General features: G+C 42.9%; 1 protein-coding gene across 1 annotated transcript in view; it reads right to left on the reverse strand.

Annotated features, from left to right (window-relative positions):
• Positions 1-20,669, reverse strand: part of LOC138260097 (alpha-1-antitrypsin-like protein GS55-MS) — a 107,976-nt gene that overhangs the window by 68,569 nt on the left and 18,738 nt on the right. The window contains exon 2 of the mRNA XM_069208241.1: positions 9,409-10,239. Coding sequence (XP_069064342.1) covers positions 9,409-10,222 — 814 coding nt within the window. The 5' untranslated portion in view covers positions 10,223-10,239. The remainder of the gene's footprint in view (positions 1-9,408; positions 10,240-20,669) is intronic.

Consider the following 20,669-nt stretch of genomic DNA (forward strand, 5'->3'; position numbering starts at 1 on the left):
CCAATAATGGGTTTGAAGAAGCCCTGTGGAAAGGTTCGAATTGTGCAAGATTTGAGAAAAATAAATGAAATTGTGATAAAATGCTGCCCTGTGGTACCCAACCCAGCAGTAATAATGTTTCAGGTTCCTTGCGATGCTGAATGGTTTACTGTTGTGGACCTATCACAAGCCTTCTTTTCGATACCTCTTCATGAGGACAGCCAATTTTTGTTCAGTTTCAAATTCCTGGATAAGGTGTACAGTTGGTGCAGAATTCCTCAAGGATTTTCTGAATCACCGTCCATCTTCGATCAGATATTGAAAAAGGATTTGGAACCTTTGGTACTGCCTTTTAATTTGACTCTAGTGCAGTACATTGATGATTTGCTGATTGCATCTAAGACGAGGGACAGTTGTAAATATGATACCATTGCCTTACTAAATCATCTGGGAAAGAATGGACACAAAGTGTCACCCAGAAAGCTACAATACTGTCAGAAGGAGGTGAAATACTTAGGGCACCTGATTGAAAAGGGCTCCAGGAGAATATCAAAGGAAAGAATAACAGCTGTTTTGCAAATGAACCCTCCAATGACGAAAAGAGATGTCAGGATGTTTTTGGGAATGGTGGGCTACTGTCGTCAGTGGATACCCAACTTTTCGATCATTTCAAAGCCATTGATAAAGCTAACAGGCAAGGAGATCAAGGATGAGCCATATACTATAACTTTGTCTAAGGAAGAACTTGAGTCCTTTATGGAGCTGAGAGAGTGCATGTGCAGGGCACCAGCATTAGGAATGCCAGACTATCAGAAACCTTTTCTGTTGTTCTGTCATGAACGTGATGCTTGTTCTTTGTCTGTTTTAACACAGGTCCATGGAGATGCAAATCGCCCTGTAGCATATTTTTCAGCTACCTTGGACCCTATTGCAGCAGCCTTACCGGGTTGTTTGCGCGCAGTCGCAGCAGTTGGTCAGAGCCTCACACAATGTGAAGGCATTGTCATGGGATATCCTCTAACAGTAATGGTTCCACATTCAGTTGAAATACTGTTGACTCGAACTAAAATACAGCACATGACTAATGCACGTCTCACTAGGTATGAGACAATCATATTGGGGTCACCAAACGTTTCCTTGAAGCAGTGCAGTGTATTGAACCCGGCAACTTTACTTCCTGTTGAAAACACTGAGATTAAAAATGAGGAGGAATTTGAACATGATTGTCTTGAAGTAACTGAACTGTGTACCAAACCTCGTCCAGATATTCAGGACACCCAATTGAAAGAAAATGACTGCATCATGTTTGTTGATGGGTCCTGTCTAAGAGATTCAGCAGGAACGCTGAGAGCTGGTTACGCGGTATGTACTATAAACGGCATTGTTGAAGCTTCCTGGCTCGAAAGAGTGTTTTCTGCACAAGTGGCAGAACTAATTGCCCTTACTAAGGGATGCCACGCCGCTATAAATTTAAAAGTCACTATCTATACTGACAGCAGATACGGATTTGGAATTGTGCATGATTTTGGCCAACTGTGGTCCCAGAGAGGTTTCATGACCTCATCTGGTTCCCCTGTGAAAAATGGTGAACAAATAAAGGATTTGTTACATGCAATTCAGTTACCTCTTGAAATTGCCGTGGTGAAATGCAGTGCTCATACCAGATCACAAGACTTTGTGTCCATGGGAAACGGTTATGCAGATCAATTCGCATGGTTTTGTGCATTGAACTGTATATCGTTCAAGGAGCAATGGGAACTATTAACACAAATTGAAAATGACACATGTTTGAATCTTGCATTACGAGTAGTGGATACCTTAGATGAGTTAAAGACATTACAGAGCCGTGCAAGCAAAGAAGAGAAACGTTCTTGGCAAAAAATGCAATGTACCCAGAGAGCTGATGATATATGGGTTTCAGAGGAAGGAAAATTAGTTCTACCAAATAGCCTTTTGTCACAATTTGCCCGATTGTCCCATGGACAGGCTCATCTTGGGAGGGACGCAATGATCAGGTCATTTAAAATTGATTGGTTCAATCCAAAATTCAGACATGCTGCCGAGGTCATTTGTCACAGGTGCATCATCTGTCAACAGATGAATGCGGGAAAAGGGACAGTGGTAACTTTGAGCCACATTGGGAGAGCTGAAGGTCCATTTAGCAAGATGCAAATGGATTTCATCGAGATGCCTGTTTGCGGAGGATTGAAATATGTGTTGGTGATTGTGTGTGTTTTCAGTCACTGGATTGAGGCATACCCTACACGAAGAAATGACAGTCTCACAGTTGCAAAATTAATAATCAGGGAACTAATACCAAGTTTCGGGTTTCCGGTCTCTATAGAATCAGATAGAGGCAGACACTTCGACAATGAGGTGATCAAACTCCTGTGTGCTGCACTTAACATCGACCAGAGGCTGCATTGAAGCTATCGCCCTGAAGCATCAGGACTAGTAGAGCAAATGAATGGTACCCTGAAATCGAGAATGGCAAAAATGTGCACAGCTACCAATATGAAGTGGCCAGATGCATTACCTCTAGTGCTGATGTCAATGAGAAACACCCCAGATAAGAAAACGGGATTGTCCCCCCATGAAATCCTCATGAGTAGAGCTATGGGGTTACCAGCAGTACCTGCAAATGCTCTAGTGAATATTACAGATGATTTGGTGTTGGATTACTGCAAAAGTTTGGCTGATGTGATTCGCTCTTTCTCTCACCAGGTGGAAGCTAACACTTTGCCACCGATTGGGGATCCAGGCCACTCTCTACAAGCTGGTGACTGGGTGGTTGTCAAAAAGAATGTGAGAACGTCGTGTCTGGAGCCACGTTGGAAAGGACCTTATCAAGTGATCTTGACAACTACCACTGCTGTAAAGTGTGCCGGAATTCCAAACTGGATACATGCCAGCCACACCAAAAAGGTAACGTGTCCAGATGAAGAAGAATTCGAAATCACCAGCACACCGGTTTCAGAAGGAGAAGTCTCAGGTCTAGAAAACAGTCAAGAAAGAACTGAGACTGCTGGAGAACTCACTGAGAACAGCCTCGTCCCTCAAACAGTCAATGAGTTCGAGAGAGGTGACAGAGAGCCTATCTCAGTAGAAACGACAAGAGAACAAAATCCAGAGGACGTTCTCCCAGAAATAGACAGATACGGGCTAGAACTTGAACCTGGTACAGACACAGAAGTAGAAGAAGAAGAAGGAAAAATAGTAGAGAGAAGTCAGAGTGAACCGAAATCTCCTGAGCCAATTGCAGGTCCATCAAGCGAAAACTACCATAGTACAAGAGGAGGGTGCTGTCCAAAGTTCTGAAAAGATGCATCAGACACATAAGAACGATGACAGACCAAACAAACCACTTTCTAAAATACGAGGTGTGCCAAGAGACACAGTAATAGAGGAAGGTGATACATCTCGAGTAGAAGACTTAAGCGAAGGAGAACAACAAGGTGAACGTAAATTGAAAAGAAAAAGAATTGCAAACAGGAGATATACAGGTCCTGAATGGGCATATGCTACAACATCTGAATGGCAACAAGAATTCCTAGCAATCTTGGCTAAAATCTGAAATTGAAAACTGAAAGAGAGACTTTATAAATTACCGAAAGTGACACTAAAACCGGATTGACATCAAGAAACCTGATTGAGACAAGCTGCTAACCTGATTTGACAAAAAGAAAAGGGGTCCTGGAGTGAATGAAGACGCTGTAAATATACACCAAAAAAAAAAAAAAAAGAGTTTAGGTCATCCTCTAATTGATTTTTATTCTGCTATCTGATTCTATACAGACAAGGCTAGTAATAGAAGTAGTAGCAAGAAAAGTAAAGTGTGTGGGTGGTTAAGCCTTATAGTAGGTATTGTGTGTGCAATAATGATTCTGGGTGTGATTGTAGAATGCCGTGGTTGGAGAAAAAGACTATTAATGCTACCTCAAAACCTGTAACTACAACACTAACACCGTGGGAAAGATTCGAGCAGGATGCACGACACATGCATGAGGGAACTAATTCAAAGGGGGAACTTTCTACTAATGTCATCTATCGCTTGGTAAATGAATATGTGGAGACTATGGATGCGAAAGATTGTTATGTGTGCACTAAGATTCCTTCATCTGTGCAGGAGGGAGTTACTTATCATAGCCTTCCTTTAACTTATGGGATTAGTTGTAGCTTGCTATTAACAAGATTCTATAATCAAGAGCATGTGCAATACTTCTATTCAAACCTGGATGTTGTGTTTTCCTTTGTGCCTGTGATTGAATTTTTGAATAGATTAGCTAAAGAACATGATATCAAATTAGTTAGAGGTTTCTTTGAGCCAACACTTACATTCGGAACTGCTTATGCGCATCGCAATAATTTGACTTGCTTACTATCGCCTGTAGAGAAGAGTTTTTTAGATCACACTGATGATAGACGCAAAGCATTGAAGGAAAGATTAGAGAAAGGATTAGAAAAGCGCACATATGCAAATGATTATACTTACACTGCAATCAAAACACAAGGCAAATTAGCAATAGATGCATTACATGTAGGTAGACTTTGTATATATAGACCAATATCTGAGCAAGACAATTTATTTGTGGGAACGAGTGAATGCAGGCATGTGTTTTTGTTTCAGAGTAAATGGACCTTTATGTTGAATGGACAGGATCCAGCGATCCCTGGGATCTATTACATCTGTGGGCTTAATGCATATTACTGTCTTCCTAAAGGATGGTATGGGACATGTTATTTGGGAATAGTTTTCCCAAAGATCTACCAGATTGATGACTTAAAACAATTACCTAAAACGTCTGAAATACAACATACTAGACAAAAACGAGAATCAGTGGCGGCTGTCATTGGTGACATATTTGGAGCTATAATCACTTTGGTAGTTGTTATTCTAAATTCAATGAAGATACAAAAGTTGTCTACTATTGTGGATAACATGCTGACAAATTTTACAGGGGCTATACTCCTGATGGATACTGAAAGAGCTATGACCCTTCAAAATCGGCTTGCTTTAGACATTCTTTTAGCAAAGAGTGGAGGGGTCTGCAAGATGCTCAATGAGCGTCATTGTTGTTCATTCATTCCAGATAACAGTAAAAAGATTAGAAGTATGCTTACTAACCTTACTGGAGATAGTACAGATTTGAAGGATTTGAAGGAACTTGGGGGGTCATTCTGACCCTGGCGGCCAGTGGCCGCCAGGGCCACCGACCACGGGAGCACCGCCAACAGGCTGGCGGTGCTCCCACGAGCATTCTGACCGCGGCGGTTCAGCCGCGGTCAGAAGCGGCAAGTCGGCGGGCTCCCGCCGACTTACCGCTGCTCGGGGAATCCTTCATGGCGGCGGAGCGCGCTCCGCCGCCCTGAGGATTCTGACAGCCCCTACCGCCATCCTGTTCATGGCGGGAAACCCGCCATGAACAGGATGGCGGTAGGGGGTGCCGTGGGGCCCCTTTGGGCCCCTGCAGTGCCCATGCCAATGGCATGGGCACGGCAGGGGCCCCCGTAAGAGGGCCCTGCAAAGTATTTCAGTGTCTGCCATGCAGACACTGAAATACGCGACGGGTGCAAACTGCACCCGTCGCACCCCTGCAACTACGCCGGCTCAATTCTGAGCCGGCGTCCTCGTTGCAGGGGCATTCCCTCTGGGCCGGCGGGCGCTCTTTTGGAGAGCGCCCGCCGGCCCAGAGGAAATGTTAGAATGGCCGCGGCGGTCTTGTGACCGCGGTGCGGTCATTTGGCGGCGGAACCTTGGCGGACGGCCTCTGCCGTCCGCCAAGGTTAAAATCAGGCCCTTGGTGTTTGGGAGAAATTTGGAAAGGGAATTGCCAGAGTTGGGAGTTGGTTTACCAACATTTGGAATGGGGTACTTGCAAAAATATTAATGGGATTATTAATTATTTTGATTTGTCTATTAGGATTATGGGGGGCATGCAAAATTAATGACAACATTAAGAGAAATTGGACTAAAAGAACAAGAAGAAATGAAGAAAGTGAAAGAGAGAAAATATTCAATGAAATTTGGGAAAGTTCACATAAAGGGCAAGATGTTGAAATGCGCATTATGCGCAAGGTGAAAAATTGAAAAAGTTTGTGTGATGACGAGCGTCATCAGAGGAGGGACTGAGAGAGCGTAGTTTAAATATATCAATTATTAAAAGTATAATGCTTATATAAATGCCTAACAAATGCCGCATAGAAGACGACAATGAATAGTAATTTGCTTAATGTGTATTTGAATTATGTAAATGAAACGTGAAAATACCATTGCGTATACAAACAAATGTTAGTTATAAAAATGATTGCTTGCATCATAATTAATTGAGCTTATATTGGCGTTTACAATATTGCATTAAACCATAGGCCTTAAGTTAGCGTGAGCTGCGGATTTAGCTGCCTAGCTCTATTAAAGCATTTTTCTCTGTTTTACAGTGTGCTGACTCACAAAGGGCCATGACCCTGCATTTGTTCTTTTCTTCGTTCCATGTAACCATAATGATTTTGTTCCCATCCACATGTTATGTATGGATTATTATACTATTTGCAACAAAATAGATTAAAAGAGATATTCAAGGACATTTAACCACGGACTGAAGAACTTATAACCCGAGGAACGTGCCAAAATGATGAACTAATCCAGGATGTGCCACCTCCGAAGACGTCAATTATGAAGACCAATCAAAGTGTTGTACATTATCGTGGGGTGACAATTGAAATTACCTAATGTATAATTTTATAGGTTAAAGATAGTGGGGTATAGTAAATGACCAATAAGATTTTGGGGGAAGGGGTTACGAAAAGGGATAAAAACTCATGTCACAGAAGGGACGTTAGAACTAGGTAGGGAATGGTATTGATTTCATCCAGAAACTCTGTCACTCTGTTTGGTGATTGGAGACTTAATAAAATTACCTTTGCCAATAGACTGCCCTTCACACTTTTCCTCCTTATGAGGGAAGTGTACCCTGTCCTTTAGAAGAAGCTAGACTGAATACGATCTGACTGATGTCCTGAAGACGAAGACTGATCCTGTGTGCTGACCTATCACTGGAGCGTAATTATGACAATGAAAATCACAATTTGTCTGTTTGCTTTTTCTTTCTAGGTACCAACTGCTGTATTTTTTAATAGAGGCCATAGCTAGATGTTTTCTAAATTGGTGTTCTAAATTATTTTGCATGAAGTCCAACATGCTAATGCTAATTAGTGGTTAGGCTAGGTAATCACCTGACTGACACTTATAGACAAAACTGACGTAACGCTATGTTGAACTGTGACTACATTATATTCTTCGTGTTCTAATCTATGTTTACGATATGTTATATTTTAATGTTCATGATTCTTGCATTAGTGAAATTTTATTATAGTAGCCATGTTGTAGTTATGTTCTTACGCTTTTTGGTTTTGAGATTGACACTTCTACTAGTAGATTGTAACCAATAGGAATAAAAATCATAAAATTCTAACAGAGGGTTTGGTTATTCATGGCTGTAAGGTCATGGTTGCGCCGACAGTTTAATCAATGTCTTTATCCAAAGTAAAGTGTATTGTGGTGATAAATATTGGTGACATCATTGACATATTGCTTGACATATTGATCAGTTATCTCGTCTTGCGGTGTCTCACCACTGGGTCAAAAGATTCATTGGCCTAAAACGAGTCCTAATGTGTATAAAATTGACATAGAAGGACGCGTTACGCGTTATTGTAGTGAAAAGGCTCTATAGACTAACACGGAGTGGCTTAATTTTTAATTAATAAAGCCTCAATAGGAGCTATCAAACTTATTGTTATATAAATCCAACAACTTGCCATTGTTGAATTTAATATAACTAATTCAGGGAAAGAGTTTTAGAACTCTTTCTAATAGTTACCAGTTTCTTCTCTTTAGGTCCCTTCTCTGATTAGCCAGCCTTTGGCAGTCTGGTCAGACTAACTTGATGAGGTATGAAGTGACCTGGGCTAAACTCAAAGGAAGTGCCTGGGTGAGAAGAACCTTCTCAGCAGGTGGTGAAACAGAATGGGGGAAGAACAGCCAAACTGCACTTCAAAAAGGGAAGAACATTTGGGCCAGCAAGTGGACCACCCCCATTTCCGGCAAACCCAGACAGCTAGGTGTCCCCTAATTTAATTAAGAGAGGGCTGGAATGGGGTGTGCCAAGAGAAACTTAGCCACACCACTAGAGAGTGGGGGAAAGGGGGGCTCAGCCAGACCTATCCTCTGAGATACACTTTTTGCAAATCTTGGATTTTTGGAGAATGTTGGTCCCTGGGATTGATTTTTGCCACACTTCCCAGAACGTGGTCACTCAAGTGGTTGGTGGACTGCAAATGATTGGTCAAGAGCCCCCCCACACTTTCCACCCCAGTGGCAAGTATACAATTGGCAGAACTGCACCCCACTGCAGATCCCTGCTGGAAGAAGATACTGGAAAAGAAGGACTGCCCTCTGGACCCATGGCCTGCCCCTGGACACTGCACTCACAAGGACTGCACCAGCTGCACACTTTGGGCTTCAACAAGAAAAGGAATTCACCTTGCTTCTGCAACTCCAGGAGTGGACTCCCTGTAAGCCGCAGGTACAAAGGAGCTGCCCAGAGTCCCCTGCATCAAGTCTGGCAAGAAGAGCCCTGCTGACCAGCGACCAGAGGCCATTTGAGAATTCAGACCAGGTGCATTTTGGGAATTGTATTCCTAACTCCCAAGGACCAATTCAGATTTCCTTGAACCTTGGATCAAGCTGAGGACACTTCAAAGACCCAAAAAGGACCTCTGGAAGAAGATCCAGATGCTTGGAGACAGTTGGAATAACTGTGGTAAACAGCTCTTTAAGTTCAAGAAGTGCATTGTTGGAGTTGTAGTCCCAGACCGCAAGTGGCAAACCACAGCCTCTGAACCATTGGTTGGTGCTTTGGACCACTTTCCTGTATCAAGAAACACTTAGGAAAGTGTAACAGTGTTACATCGTGGGTGGCCTGAACTCCGGACTTTGCCCCTGTCCAGTGTGACTTTTATTTAACCCTTTGAGTGATATTAGCTTTTAAGCGCTACAATTACTTTTAATCTTTAAAAAAAATCATATCTTTGGTTCCATAAATTAGTTTTTTGTCGTTTTGGTGTAATTTTAAAAATAAAAATGTCATCTATTTGTCTACATTGGTGTTAGATTTTTATTCTGTTTTGTGTTTTAATTATTTACTCTTTTTTGATTTTTAGATGAGTTATACACCCGGCTCCTAAGTGACGCCTAACTGCTCATTGCAAAGCTACAAAGGGTTGAGCTGGGATTAATATATTGAGACCTGACTGGACCTAGGGGGGGTTAGTTGGCTACTGCGGTGTAGGTATTTACCTGCCCTTACCAATAATCCATTTTCCAACAAAGTATATATACAATGTAAAAATGTCTGTACTAAAATGTCTTACCTTTAAAGAAAATATGATTGACAAGAACCAGTACAGTTCCTGGATCAATGTTAGGAAGCAGTTCAGAAATTTTCCCATGCGTTTTCTCCAGAACAAAATTATTAATTTGCTTCTTTGCCTCCTCTTGATTATTGAAATTGGAAGACAAGACTTCTGAATCATAGTGACTTTTGACATTGTGTAAAAACTGAGGCAATAATGGTAGATCCTTCTGTATGAAGAGGGCATTGCCTGTGCTCAGGTGCAGCTCACTGTTGGATGTGTTCAAATTCTGCATGAGGTGGTGAAAGCTAGCATGGACATCCTTCTCTGAGATCTCACGAAGGTTAAAACCCATACCTTCAAGAATCTCCTTGTGAGTTTTAACCCTGGCACCAAGAGATAGCATGCCAAGAGCAGTGGAGATGCTTATCGGAGACACAAACACATTGCCAGATTTTCCATTTGAAGTCTGGTGTTTGTAGAAATTAAATGCAAAACCAGTGTTGGCCGATGTAATTTTTTGACAGATGTTTACATCTTCAGGATGCTCTTGATCATGGTGTTTTTCTCCGGGGTGTTTGTGATCATGTACATTCTCTCTGTGATGATCCTCATCATGCCCCTTGCCATGATGCTTCTTCTCATGATGTTTCTCACTGTGATGTTCTTCGCCATGGTGTCCCTCTTCATGATGCTTCACATTATGGTGTTCTTTCCCTTGAAAGTCCTCAATGGTACGATTGACTCCCTTATCATGATTCTTGTGATGATCACAATGGATCACATCAATAAGTAGAGTTATTATCACACAGATATACAAGGGAAGTCTCATGATTATATGGTACACACCTGTAAAATAATAATATTTAACAATATTATGTTCGGATATATAACTTTAATAGAGTTTTTCATCAATATCTCACTTGTTGTGTAGTGTTTCATAACTAGCATCCCTAATATATTCGGGAAAGCAATATTATTTTTTCACTCACCTGTAAGAATCTAAGATCAAGTACCAGTGTCCCCTAGTAAACGTCAACACATCTTAAGTGGAAAGTACTTTTTATGTCAATAGGGAACAAATTCACTGAAAACAAATAAGGAATATGGGATAACCAAGAACAGGAGTATGGTTGCAGGAAAGTAAACACAAAAGGCAATACACTTTAACGTCATTGTTTGTAATTGGAAAAGGGGCAGTTTATTACAGGAGCTGCAGAGGTTCACGCACTCAAAACTGATAAAGTCATTTTATAATGGGGGATATTACTTTGTATCAGTGTCAGAAACAAACGCCCTTCAGCTGCCAACCGCCGGTAGACATGCTAAGTACCGCAGCAAGCACATTGGTGTTTTTGCAGTTTTAGAGGCCCCTTCCCATCTGCAAATGGGTGTCCACCACTTTTCAGTTGGTGTGAAACAGTGGCGTAGCGTAGGGGTTGCAGGGGGGGCCGGCCGCACCGGGCGCAACATCTTGGAAGAGACTCGAGTGCTAAAATCCACGGGTTAGGGGGCGCAAATTACTTGCCTTGCCCCGGGTTAGGGGGCGCAAATTACTTGCCTTGCCCCGGGTGCTGACAACCCACGCTACGCCACTGGTGTGAAAGTATTATTGTTCTGCGACCGCAATCCGATCATAACATTTTAAGGCTTACTAGTGGGAAACAGTGTTCGTAAAGACGCCCTAAGCACTCCCTATCCAAATACGGAATTGCCAATGTGAATTGTGATTTTGTAACAATTTTCTAAATACAATTTTTTCTTTTGCACATTTAAATAGGCTTTTGCTGTTTGTAATTCGTCCGATTTGTTTGCACCCTCAAAAATCCTTTACAAGCTGGTCCCAGGATAAGGCTTTTGTAACCGTATTGAGTACTTGATAATGTTCAGTTGATTTTAAAAAAATGCTACCTTTTTTGTGTTTTTGGATATTTGATGTTGACATTTTGCAACATCCAGCTTCATAATAATAACCTACACATTTTCTGAAATGGCCTATGCCCAAAATATTCTGGGAGTGGATGACTTTTGACAAACATCAGATTTGAGAACCTCCAGAAGATTAATTTGACTTTATTATTGACTCATCTGTTCCTCAAATGAAGGCTAGATAGGTAAAATAATAAATATATTTTTCAATATTCAAAAATTGTTAACAAATTAGGAAAATTGTGCTTAGCAATTGTTCCGATCCTCTGGAATTACAGTTTCTTGTGAATGGATGACAAGTTCAAAGTCACCAAGAAAATGATAATTACCGTTCATCATCTCTTCCTTTAAATACAATGCAGCCCATTCACAAAACTGCAATATGTAATATGTTTAGTAGTACTACAATAGTTTTACTAATGTACAACAAAATGTTATTCACTAACCTGTATGTGGAGATCTACACCTCTGCTTCTTTTATCATGTATGTAAGAGATCTTAAAGCCAACTGCGGAGATCTCTGCACATGTAGGTTTACATTTTAGTAGTAATTGTAGGGGGGACAAGGGGAGTGGATGAAAAATGGGGAACACTTACCACTAAATGGGAGGGGGTTTGAGAGAGCAAGGAAAGAGTTAAAGGAGTACTACAGAGGGGCTTTGGGAGAGACATGCACCCACCCACAAAAGTGTAAGACAATTGTAATGCACAGATTGCACTTCTATAGTTACTACTGCTAGAAACAACTGAAAATAGTTGTAACTGTACTCCAGTTTAGAGCTAGAGTACCTCCAGCACTACACCCAGTGCCTAATTTGTGCTTGTTGTTTCGGTGCTGAGCACCAGCACTTATTTGGGAGGGGCAGGGCTTATTCTTATGCCTCAAGCATTAGCTGTGAGCAAAAGACACATATGTGAAAGACGGAAGAAGGAAAAACTAAAAAGCGTCATAAAGGGAGAAAGTAGAAAGTTGTAGGATGAGCTGAAGGGGCAGGGGTGGCCGTAAATGGATTGAAGAGGCCCGAGATGGCTTCAGGATTACCTGCCTCAGTATTCAGTGCTGGCAGATTTAATTACAGCCGCTTCGTGTTTAAGAGAAGGGCTTTGAGCACTGGCACCTCTTAATTTACAAATTAAGCACTGACTACACCTGACACATTCACAGGTCCTGCAACATGCTTCCAAGAAAAATAATGGAGGCAGAAACTTAAAATGCTTAAAATAAAACCCCATGGAAAAATGTTAAAATAAGTAATTGGTTTAAACTTTTTAAAGGTGTATTTGCCTTTATGTCAGTGTTGAAAAATATGATAATGCATAATATTTTAATAAAAGTATTATGACCCCTTTTCAATGTAAAAATAAATGTAACTTTAGAAAATAAAATATAGTCAATTAATTTAAATTTATTTTGAACATAACGTTTAGTAGCTTGTAATGCATAATAAATCAATATAAAACTTTTATTTCAGATTAGTGTAATTTTCCTAAATAATTATTTAAAAAAATAATTTAATATACTATCCTTAAACAATTTTATTTTTTAAGTTAAAATGTAGTTAATATTACGTTAGCATTATTAAAAGCTAGTCAACATTTAAAATATAGATAAAATTAATTTACAATAATATTGAGCTTACAAATATTTTACATAGTGTATTAAACTTTACTTACCTTTTCAATATGTCCTCACACTTTGAATAGGTAGATCTATGACTACCACTAAACTTACATGACATTTTTAGTGACTCCACCTTTGAGCTTCTTTACACTCAGAAATGGTATATAGCCGAAAAGTAGTCAAACGAAAGAGTAATTTTGCATGTGTATATGTATACATTTACCTTAGTGTACGCCCCCCATTGTTTCTCTATACATTGGGATTTAATTGCATAATTGGGCAGAAATTAAACAAGGGCTGGTTCTTAAGGGGGAGTCTCACTTTCAATTGTCATGATTCTACAGATCTATTTTTCAACAAATGATTAAAAACTGTAAATTCTTGAAACTGTTCTTTTCAGGATTATCTTTGAGGTTGCCCATAAATCCTTAAGAGTGGCAAATATTTAGATAATATCTTTTCTATCATTATGGCTGGCGTATTACACCCTCGCAGCTCTTCATAGAATGTTGCAGTCCATTTCTGACAAATGTTTTTTCTGTCATTAGGTGGGTGTCGGGGATTGGCTCCATACTGTTTAAACTTGCCTAAGTTGGGACAGTTCTTGCGAGACCTTTTTCTTTTTTCTTTTAGCAGCAGTCTCCAGAACTCAATAGCTTTGGAAGCATGCTTAGTGCTTTTTGGAGTTTCTAAGCAGATCCAAAGTTCTAGTATCACTAAAGGGCGGCAAGTGTTTGTTCCTAATGAACTCTTGATAGCCCGTTCTTTGCTTCTTCAAAACTGGAGAATACAACACGACTAGTCCCAACAATGCAGGTTTGATGGGAAAAAATGCTCAGAACAAAGCTGTTTCAAGAGGCATACACAAAATGGGTAGAGGTAATAAGCTGGCATGAGGCTATCTGGCAGCATATAGAGCTTATTAAATTGTTAAAGAGAGGTGGTCGCTGGCCTCTGCTAAAAGTAAAGTGATACATCTGCACTGGAGTTTTTGCTAGAACTTGCAGGTAAGCTGCCGACCTGCCTTGAAGATGCCATATGTTGGTACTTGAATCTACATTCCCTAATTGTTATAGAATGAATTCATGTCTGGTTTGAGGTCAAATATGTATATAGTTCATTAGACGTAGCTCTAGCCCATAATATTGTATTTTTAGAATACTATTTTCTTGTATTGCATCTGTTTTGCACGACTGCACTTTAATAAATTAGCCTCACGGGGGATTGACACGTTAAAGGAAATACCCAGCAATGGCTACATGGCTGCTCTTTGTCAATGCAATTAGTAAATAAACAAGGGTTGCACTTTATTTGGAAGTGCACAACGGCACTTTAATATAACTTCTCCAATTGATATGGATGGGCCTAAGTGGAGACTGATTAAATGGCAACAGGGCTGCCCCTTTGCTTTTTTAACTTGAAATAGGTTGTATTTAATTCGTGAGCTTTTGCAATTTATCGCTACTGCTCCATCTGTTTCTAGTTAATTCAGAGAGCACAAGTTTTAATTCAATGTGATGTGTTGCAGTTGTGAAATCATGGGGCTAATTAAAGTTTGGTGGTCTGACTGTGGACCGCCAATACGATGGTGGGAAGGCGACCGCCAAGCTGGCGGACTCCCCACTGCTGTATTACGATTTCCCCTCCTGGCCAGCCGGAGGACACTGTGCAGCGGCATTGGCTTCGGCTCTCAGAGAGGACACCGGCAGGACATCAGCCGGACACTCGTAATGCGCACTGTCTGCCATGATACACAGTCCGCATTACGAGTTCTGAGTGTGCAGACAGGTGGGCCCTGCAATGACCATGCCATAAGCATGGGCAGTGCAGGGGTCCCCTGTGGCCCCATCAATGCCTTTCCACTGGCACTTCCATGGCAAGGTCCCCACCATGGGAAGGCAGGTGGAAAGGTGAGTCGTAATCAGCACGGCAGTGCTGAACTCGGCACCGTTGTGGCTGACCACAACTTGCACCACTGCCAACCCATCGGAATTCATGATCCTGGAGGCGGTGGCAGTATACTGGTGGACCGACCACCAGCATTGTAATGTGTAGGTCGGACCGCTAAGGTGGCCGCAGTATGACCGCCAGCATGGGTACTGCAGTCCATGGATGGCCATACTCGAAATGAGGGCCCATGTCTCCTTGTTAGCAAGAGTAATCAGTTCACTTGTTTTTGCTGTTGCCTAACTATTTGTTGAAATTTTACACTTTGCCACTTTATCTATCTTACTTGTACAGTATGTTTATTCCACAAAACGCAATTCGGCTGTTCAAGATTGAATCTCTGAGTCTTTTATGAAGATGTTCTTACATTCGCTGATTTCATATTGCTCAATAAAAAACATAATAATAAAAATAGAAAAGCTCCATAAAATTGTGGAAGAGAACATGAGACTCAATTTATTGAAGTCCATTTTCACACATTTATGGCTTAGATTACCAATGAGCAAATTAATTACTGCATTGTAATCTGCAAGGAGAGGTTTGTACTGCTTGCCATTTCTCTTTTTGGGTTCTCTTGAAGTCCCATTCTTTTCATTATTCCTTCAGCACATGAGGATACTGCTGTGAACGATTTCTCTTTCCTCTTTCTGCTCACTGCTCACAGCGTCTTTATCCTCTAAAGTAGCTTCTCTGCCCTGTCCACTGTCTGTCTTGCTTTTTGGCCTTCCCCCTCATCCTCGGCTAATCACATTCTCAGTTCTTTCCTTTTCCTCTTCTTTTAGCCACCTTTTGGGATTGTCACACTTCTCTATCTTATATACTTTCAGTCTCTAGCCCACCTCTGCCCTTCCCTCTGGCTTTCACCCTGACTTTATATGTCTCCTGCCCATCCCTGTTTTTCCTGTCTTCTGCCTGCCCTGCTGTTTTCCTGTCAACTATCCCTTCTTTCTGTCCCTCACTAATCCCTTATCTCTACAAGCCTGACCCTCTTCTTCTATATGTGGAAATTCTCAGCTAGACGTAAGGTCACCTTTAAGCAATCCTTAACTACAGAGCTTTGATCGGTTAAGTATGTTTCCATACAGACTTTTTGCTGTGTTTTCTAACCACCTGTTTATTTTAGGTTTAAGAACTCTTTATTGGTAATTTAGTGCAAATAACAATCATCCCAGGTACATCCAATGGCTGATGGGGAAAATCAATAATCAGGAACATGAGAACAAAGAAACATGAACAAGGGGAGACACATGTGTGGATGAAGGGAAGGGAGGGGAGAGGCAGGAGACACCTGCGGAAGGGGCAGGACACCAATCGTGTAGTGGCATTAGCAGAGATATGGAGGTGATGGAGACAACAACCAGATATTTGCCTTGGTGGGTTCCTGGTTGGGGTGTGTTAGACAGCAAGTCGGTAGGTATATAAGGCAAGCCAGTTCTCTAAATTTGTCTGACAGGTACTTGATGAACAGTCTCCATGTCTTGTCAAAGAGGGGGAGTAAATGGGTTGCTATTGCTGTCAGCAGTTTGTGGTGCCATTCAAGCTGCGCTGGGCTCACGTCTGAGCCTGATCAGAAATCCAGGATCTATTTGGCAGCTCCTAGTGCAAAAGTAATCGCAGACCCTTTAGTAGACTTCAGGCCATACGTCAAGAGGTTGAGGAGGCCCAATGAGACATAGCTGGGAATGCCAGGGACATCAGTGACAAATATATCATTCACAGCATGAAGCACCTCGTTTTAGAAGGAACCTATGGGGGTCATTACGACCCTGGCGGAACAAGTCCGCCAGGGCCGTGGGACGCGGTGGCACCACCGACAGGCCGGCGGTGCCCCGCGGGGCATTCTGACCGCGGCGGCTCAGCCGCGGTCAGAGAAGGGAAACCGGCGGTCTCCCGCCGGTTTCCCGCTGCCCCAAAGGAATCCTCCAAGCCGGCGCAGCATGCTGCGCCGGCATGGGGATTCCGACTCCCCCTCCCGCCATCCAGTTCCTGGCGGTTCTCCCGCCGGGAACCGGATGGCGGGAGGGGGAGTCGCGGGGCCCCTGGGGGCCCCTGCCGTGCCCATGCCTATGGCATGGGCACGGCAGGGGCCCCCGTAAGAGGGCCCCTAAAAGTATTTCAGTGTCTGCAAAGCAGACACTGAAATACGCGACGGGTGCAACTGCACCCGTCGCACCTTCCCACTCCGCCGGCTCTATTACGAGCCGGCGTCATCGTGGGAAGGGAGTTTTCCCCTGGGCTGGCGGGCGGTCTTGTGAAGACCGCCCGCCAGCCCAGGGGAAAACTCGGAATACCCTCCGCGGTCTTACGACCGCGGAGCGGTATTTCGGAGGGGGGAAGCCTGGCGGGCAGCCTCCGCCGCCCGCCAGGCTCGGAATGAGGGCCTATGTGTGGTATTGCCAAAGCAATGGGTAAGAGTGTCTTGCTGCACTAATTGTTGCCAATATGCACTGCCTTTATTGGTGCTCCACTGGGTGACCCTAGCTGGGGTAAAGTAGTGTGCAATCTTCAAGAACATCTCCTTTCTAGTGGTGTTGCGAGGGATGCCCAGGCAAGTCGGAGAATGTTGCTCCACTCCTTATCGGGAAAGGTACATTCACATTCCACCTCTCACTGGTGCCGAGTAGGGGTCTTCACTAGTTTCTGTGGGGTGATAAGGAAGGTGTAACTATCTGAGAGGATGTGTTTGTAAGAAGAGCAAGTAAGGAGCCATTTCTAAAATGGGGCAAGCAGTCAACCAGCACATTAGCAAAGCCAGGCCTGTTTCAGCCAATGACAGATGGCTATGTATTGCCAGTGGGCTGTGGATAGGATTCCAAAGGCCAGCTGTGCTTGGGAGTAGTCCATAAGGCAATCGGCATCAAATAGGTCACCTATCCATTTGCAGTTAGCGTCTTGCCAAACAGCAAATGTGGAACCCTCGTACACAGGAGAAGATCTGGGTTACCTTTGATCGGCGTCTGGTGAGATGAAGTCCCCTAGCAGGCTGGTGTGGCTTTAGTAGCTATGGAGCCTTCCAGATAGGAATGCCAGTCACTGCTTTGTCAGTAAAGCACCAATGTTTTTTTTGGTACTAGGCCAAGACCACTCCACAATATATCGCAGCTGTACTGCCTGATAAAAATATTTCAAATGGGAAACCCCCAAGCCACCTGCAGACTGAGAAGAATATGCCTGTGACTTAGCATCTATGCTTTCTTGCCATCCCAAATGAAGTCCCAAACAAGGGTCTGCAATTTATCAAGAAGCTGCAAGGGGCGGCGTGCTGGAGAGGCAGGGTATGCATCACATATAAGATTTTCAGTGAAAGCATCATCTTTACTATCACTAAGTGACCCAGTCATGAGAGACCATAACCCTTCCACCTCGATAGATCCAAGTATGTGTTTGTCAGGAGCTCCTCCTAGTTATCGGTCACGGTACGGGCTGGTGTAGGATGTATCTGCAGACTCAGATAGCTTATCCCTTGTGAAACTCATGTGAATGAGAACTTAGACTCATGCTGGGCTTGTTCACTCCTGGGGATGGGAAGGTTAAGGATAAATGACTTCTGGAGGTTTTTCTTGAAGCCAGATAACTCCCCAAGACCTTCAGTTCCCCGACCACAGTTGACAGGGAGCCAGGAGGGTTAGAAAGTAGTAGGAGGGAATCATCAGTGTAGAGCAGTATTTTGTGTTCACTTCCTCCCATGTGTTTGCTGGTGATTTGTGTAGTGGTGCACATCTGTTTCGAAAATGGCTATATGTATAGAGAGAATAATAGGGATGACAGGGATCAGTCATGTCGGGTGCCTCTGGCAATTGGGAAGGGTTGAGATACGAGTCCATTAACTTGCATCATGAATCTAGGAGAAGAATAACTGCACTGAATCCAATTACAAAACCGCAGCTTCAGGCCAAAGTGCATCAAAACCGCACAGACGTATGGCCAGCGGACCTGATCGAAGGCCTTCTCCACGTCAATAGTGAGGAGAAAAACTGATGTCTCAGAACTCTGTACTTTATCTAGGAGATAACAGATATATTTTACATTATCACTACATCCCCATTCGGGTACAAACCCAGTTTGATCGTGGTCCACCATACCCTGCATATAGAGCACTTACCTATGTGCCAAGATGTTTGTTTATATAGCCTTGCCAGTATAGAAGTCAGCAACTGGTGAAACGCATTGTAAAGGTTTGCGCTGCATAACTGTTGGAAATGGCCCTTTTTGCAGGGTTATTCCTAAACTTTTTGCCTCCTTCTTCCTATTTTTTCTGACCAGTTTTTGTTGGCTTTAGGACTCCGGACACTTTACCACTTCTAATTAGTGCCAAGGTGCTTATGCTCTCTGTGTATATTGTATTGATGATTGGTTTATCCATGATTGTCATATATGATTTACTGGTATGTCCCTAGTAAAGTGCACTAGAGGTGCCTAGGGCCTGTAAATCAAATGCTACGAGTGGGCCTGCAGCACAGGTTGTGCTACCCACATTAGTAGCCCGGTAAACATGGCTCAGACCTGCTGCTGCAGTGTCTGTGTGTGCAGGCTTGGACTGCCAGTCCGACCTGGCCTACACCTTCCCTTTTCATACATGTAAGGCACCCATAAGGTAGGCCCTAGGTAGTACCATGGGCAGGGTACAGTGTATGCTGAAGATGGGACATGTACTGATGTGTTTTACATGTCCTAACAGAGAATTACTGCTAAATGCATGCTTCACTGTTGCAAGGCCTATCTCTCTCATAGGTTAACAAGGGGGCTGCCTTTAAATATTATTAAAGTGCACATTCCCTTTGAAAGCGGATAGAAATATGGAGTTTGGGGTCTCTGAACTCACAATTTAAAAATACATCTGTTAGTGAAGTTGGTTTTTAAATTGTTGGTTTGAAAATGCCATTTTTAGAAAGTAGGCATTTTCTTGCTTAAACCATTCTGTGACTCTACCTGTTTGTGGATTGCCTGTTTGGGTCAGTTTGAAAGTTGGGCTGTTTGTGAATCCCCTGTAGACAGTGGAACAAAAGCAGCTCGGGTGTAGCCTGCATATCCAGATGAGCCATTTGTGCTAGAGTGGATAGAGGAGTGGTCACTTACACCTGAGTGGGCTGTGACTGCCCTCTCACAATGCACTCTCCAACCCCCTGGTGTGTGTCTGGGGCCTGGCCTGGGCAAGCCCTGATCCTGTAAACAACAGAGACTTTCCTTTGAAGTTTGCCTACTTCAAACACAGAAAGGGGTATAAGTAGTGTACCCAAAACCCCAGACTTTAGATTTCTTCAAGATCATTTCTGGAACCAAGAGGCTTCTGCCTGGGGAAGGGGACAAAGGCTGGAATTTGTGGTATATTCCTGCTTCTAAAGAATTTCCCAGGGCTTGAGTTGAGCTAGCCTCCTGTTATTGAAGTCTCACGACCATCAAATACTTCCCATGCCAGCACCAGGACTCTCTGGTGAGACTCCTGCCAATTGGTGCTCTATCCAGTCCCTGAGCCCTTGAAAGGTGAAGCTTGTGGAAAAGGACTTAAATCCACGCAAAGACCGCTGTGCAGGGAAATTTTCGATGCACAATCTGCAATGTGGCTGATAAACGATGGGCTGCCGGCCTCGTGTCTGAAATCGACACTCCATCTACATTGCAGCTAGAAGATCGATGCATCGTGGCTGGAGAAACAACATGCAACACCTGGTAGCAGATGCTGATAACGACACAAACCCCAAGCAGCACAGTTTTCTGACACCGTGCAATCGGATTTCAACGCAACATCGCTGGGTGTGAAAAATCAACACAAAGCCTGCCTGAA

This window comes from Pleurodeles waltl, chromosome 9, assembly GCF_031143425.1.
Source record: "Pleurodeles waltl isolate 20211129_DDA chromosome 9, aPleWal1.hap1.20221129, whole genome shotgun sequence".
NCBI lineage: Eukaryota > Metazoa > Chordata > Amphibia > Caudata > Salamandridae > Pleurodeles > Pleurodeles waltl.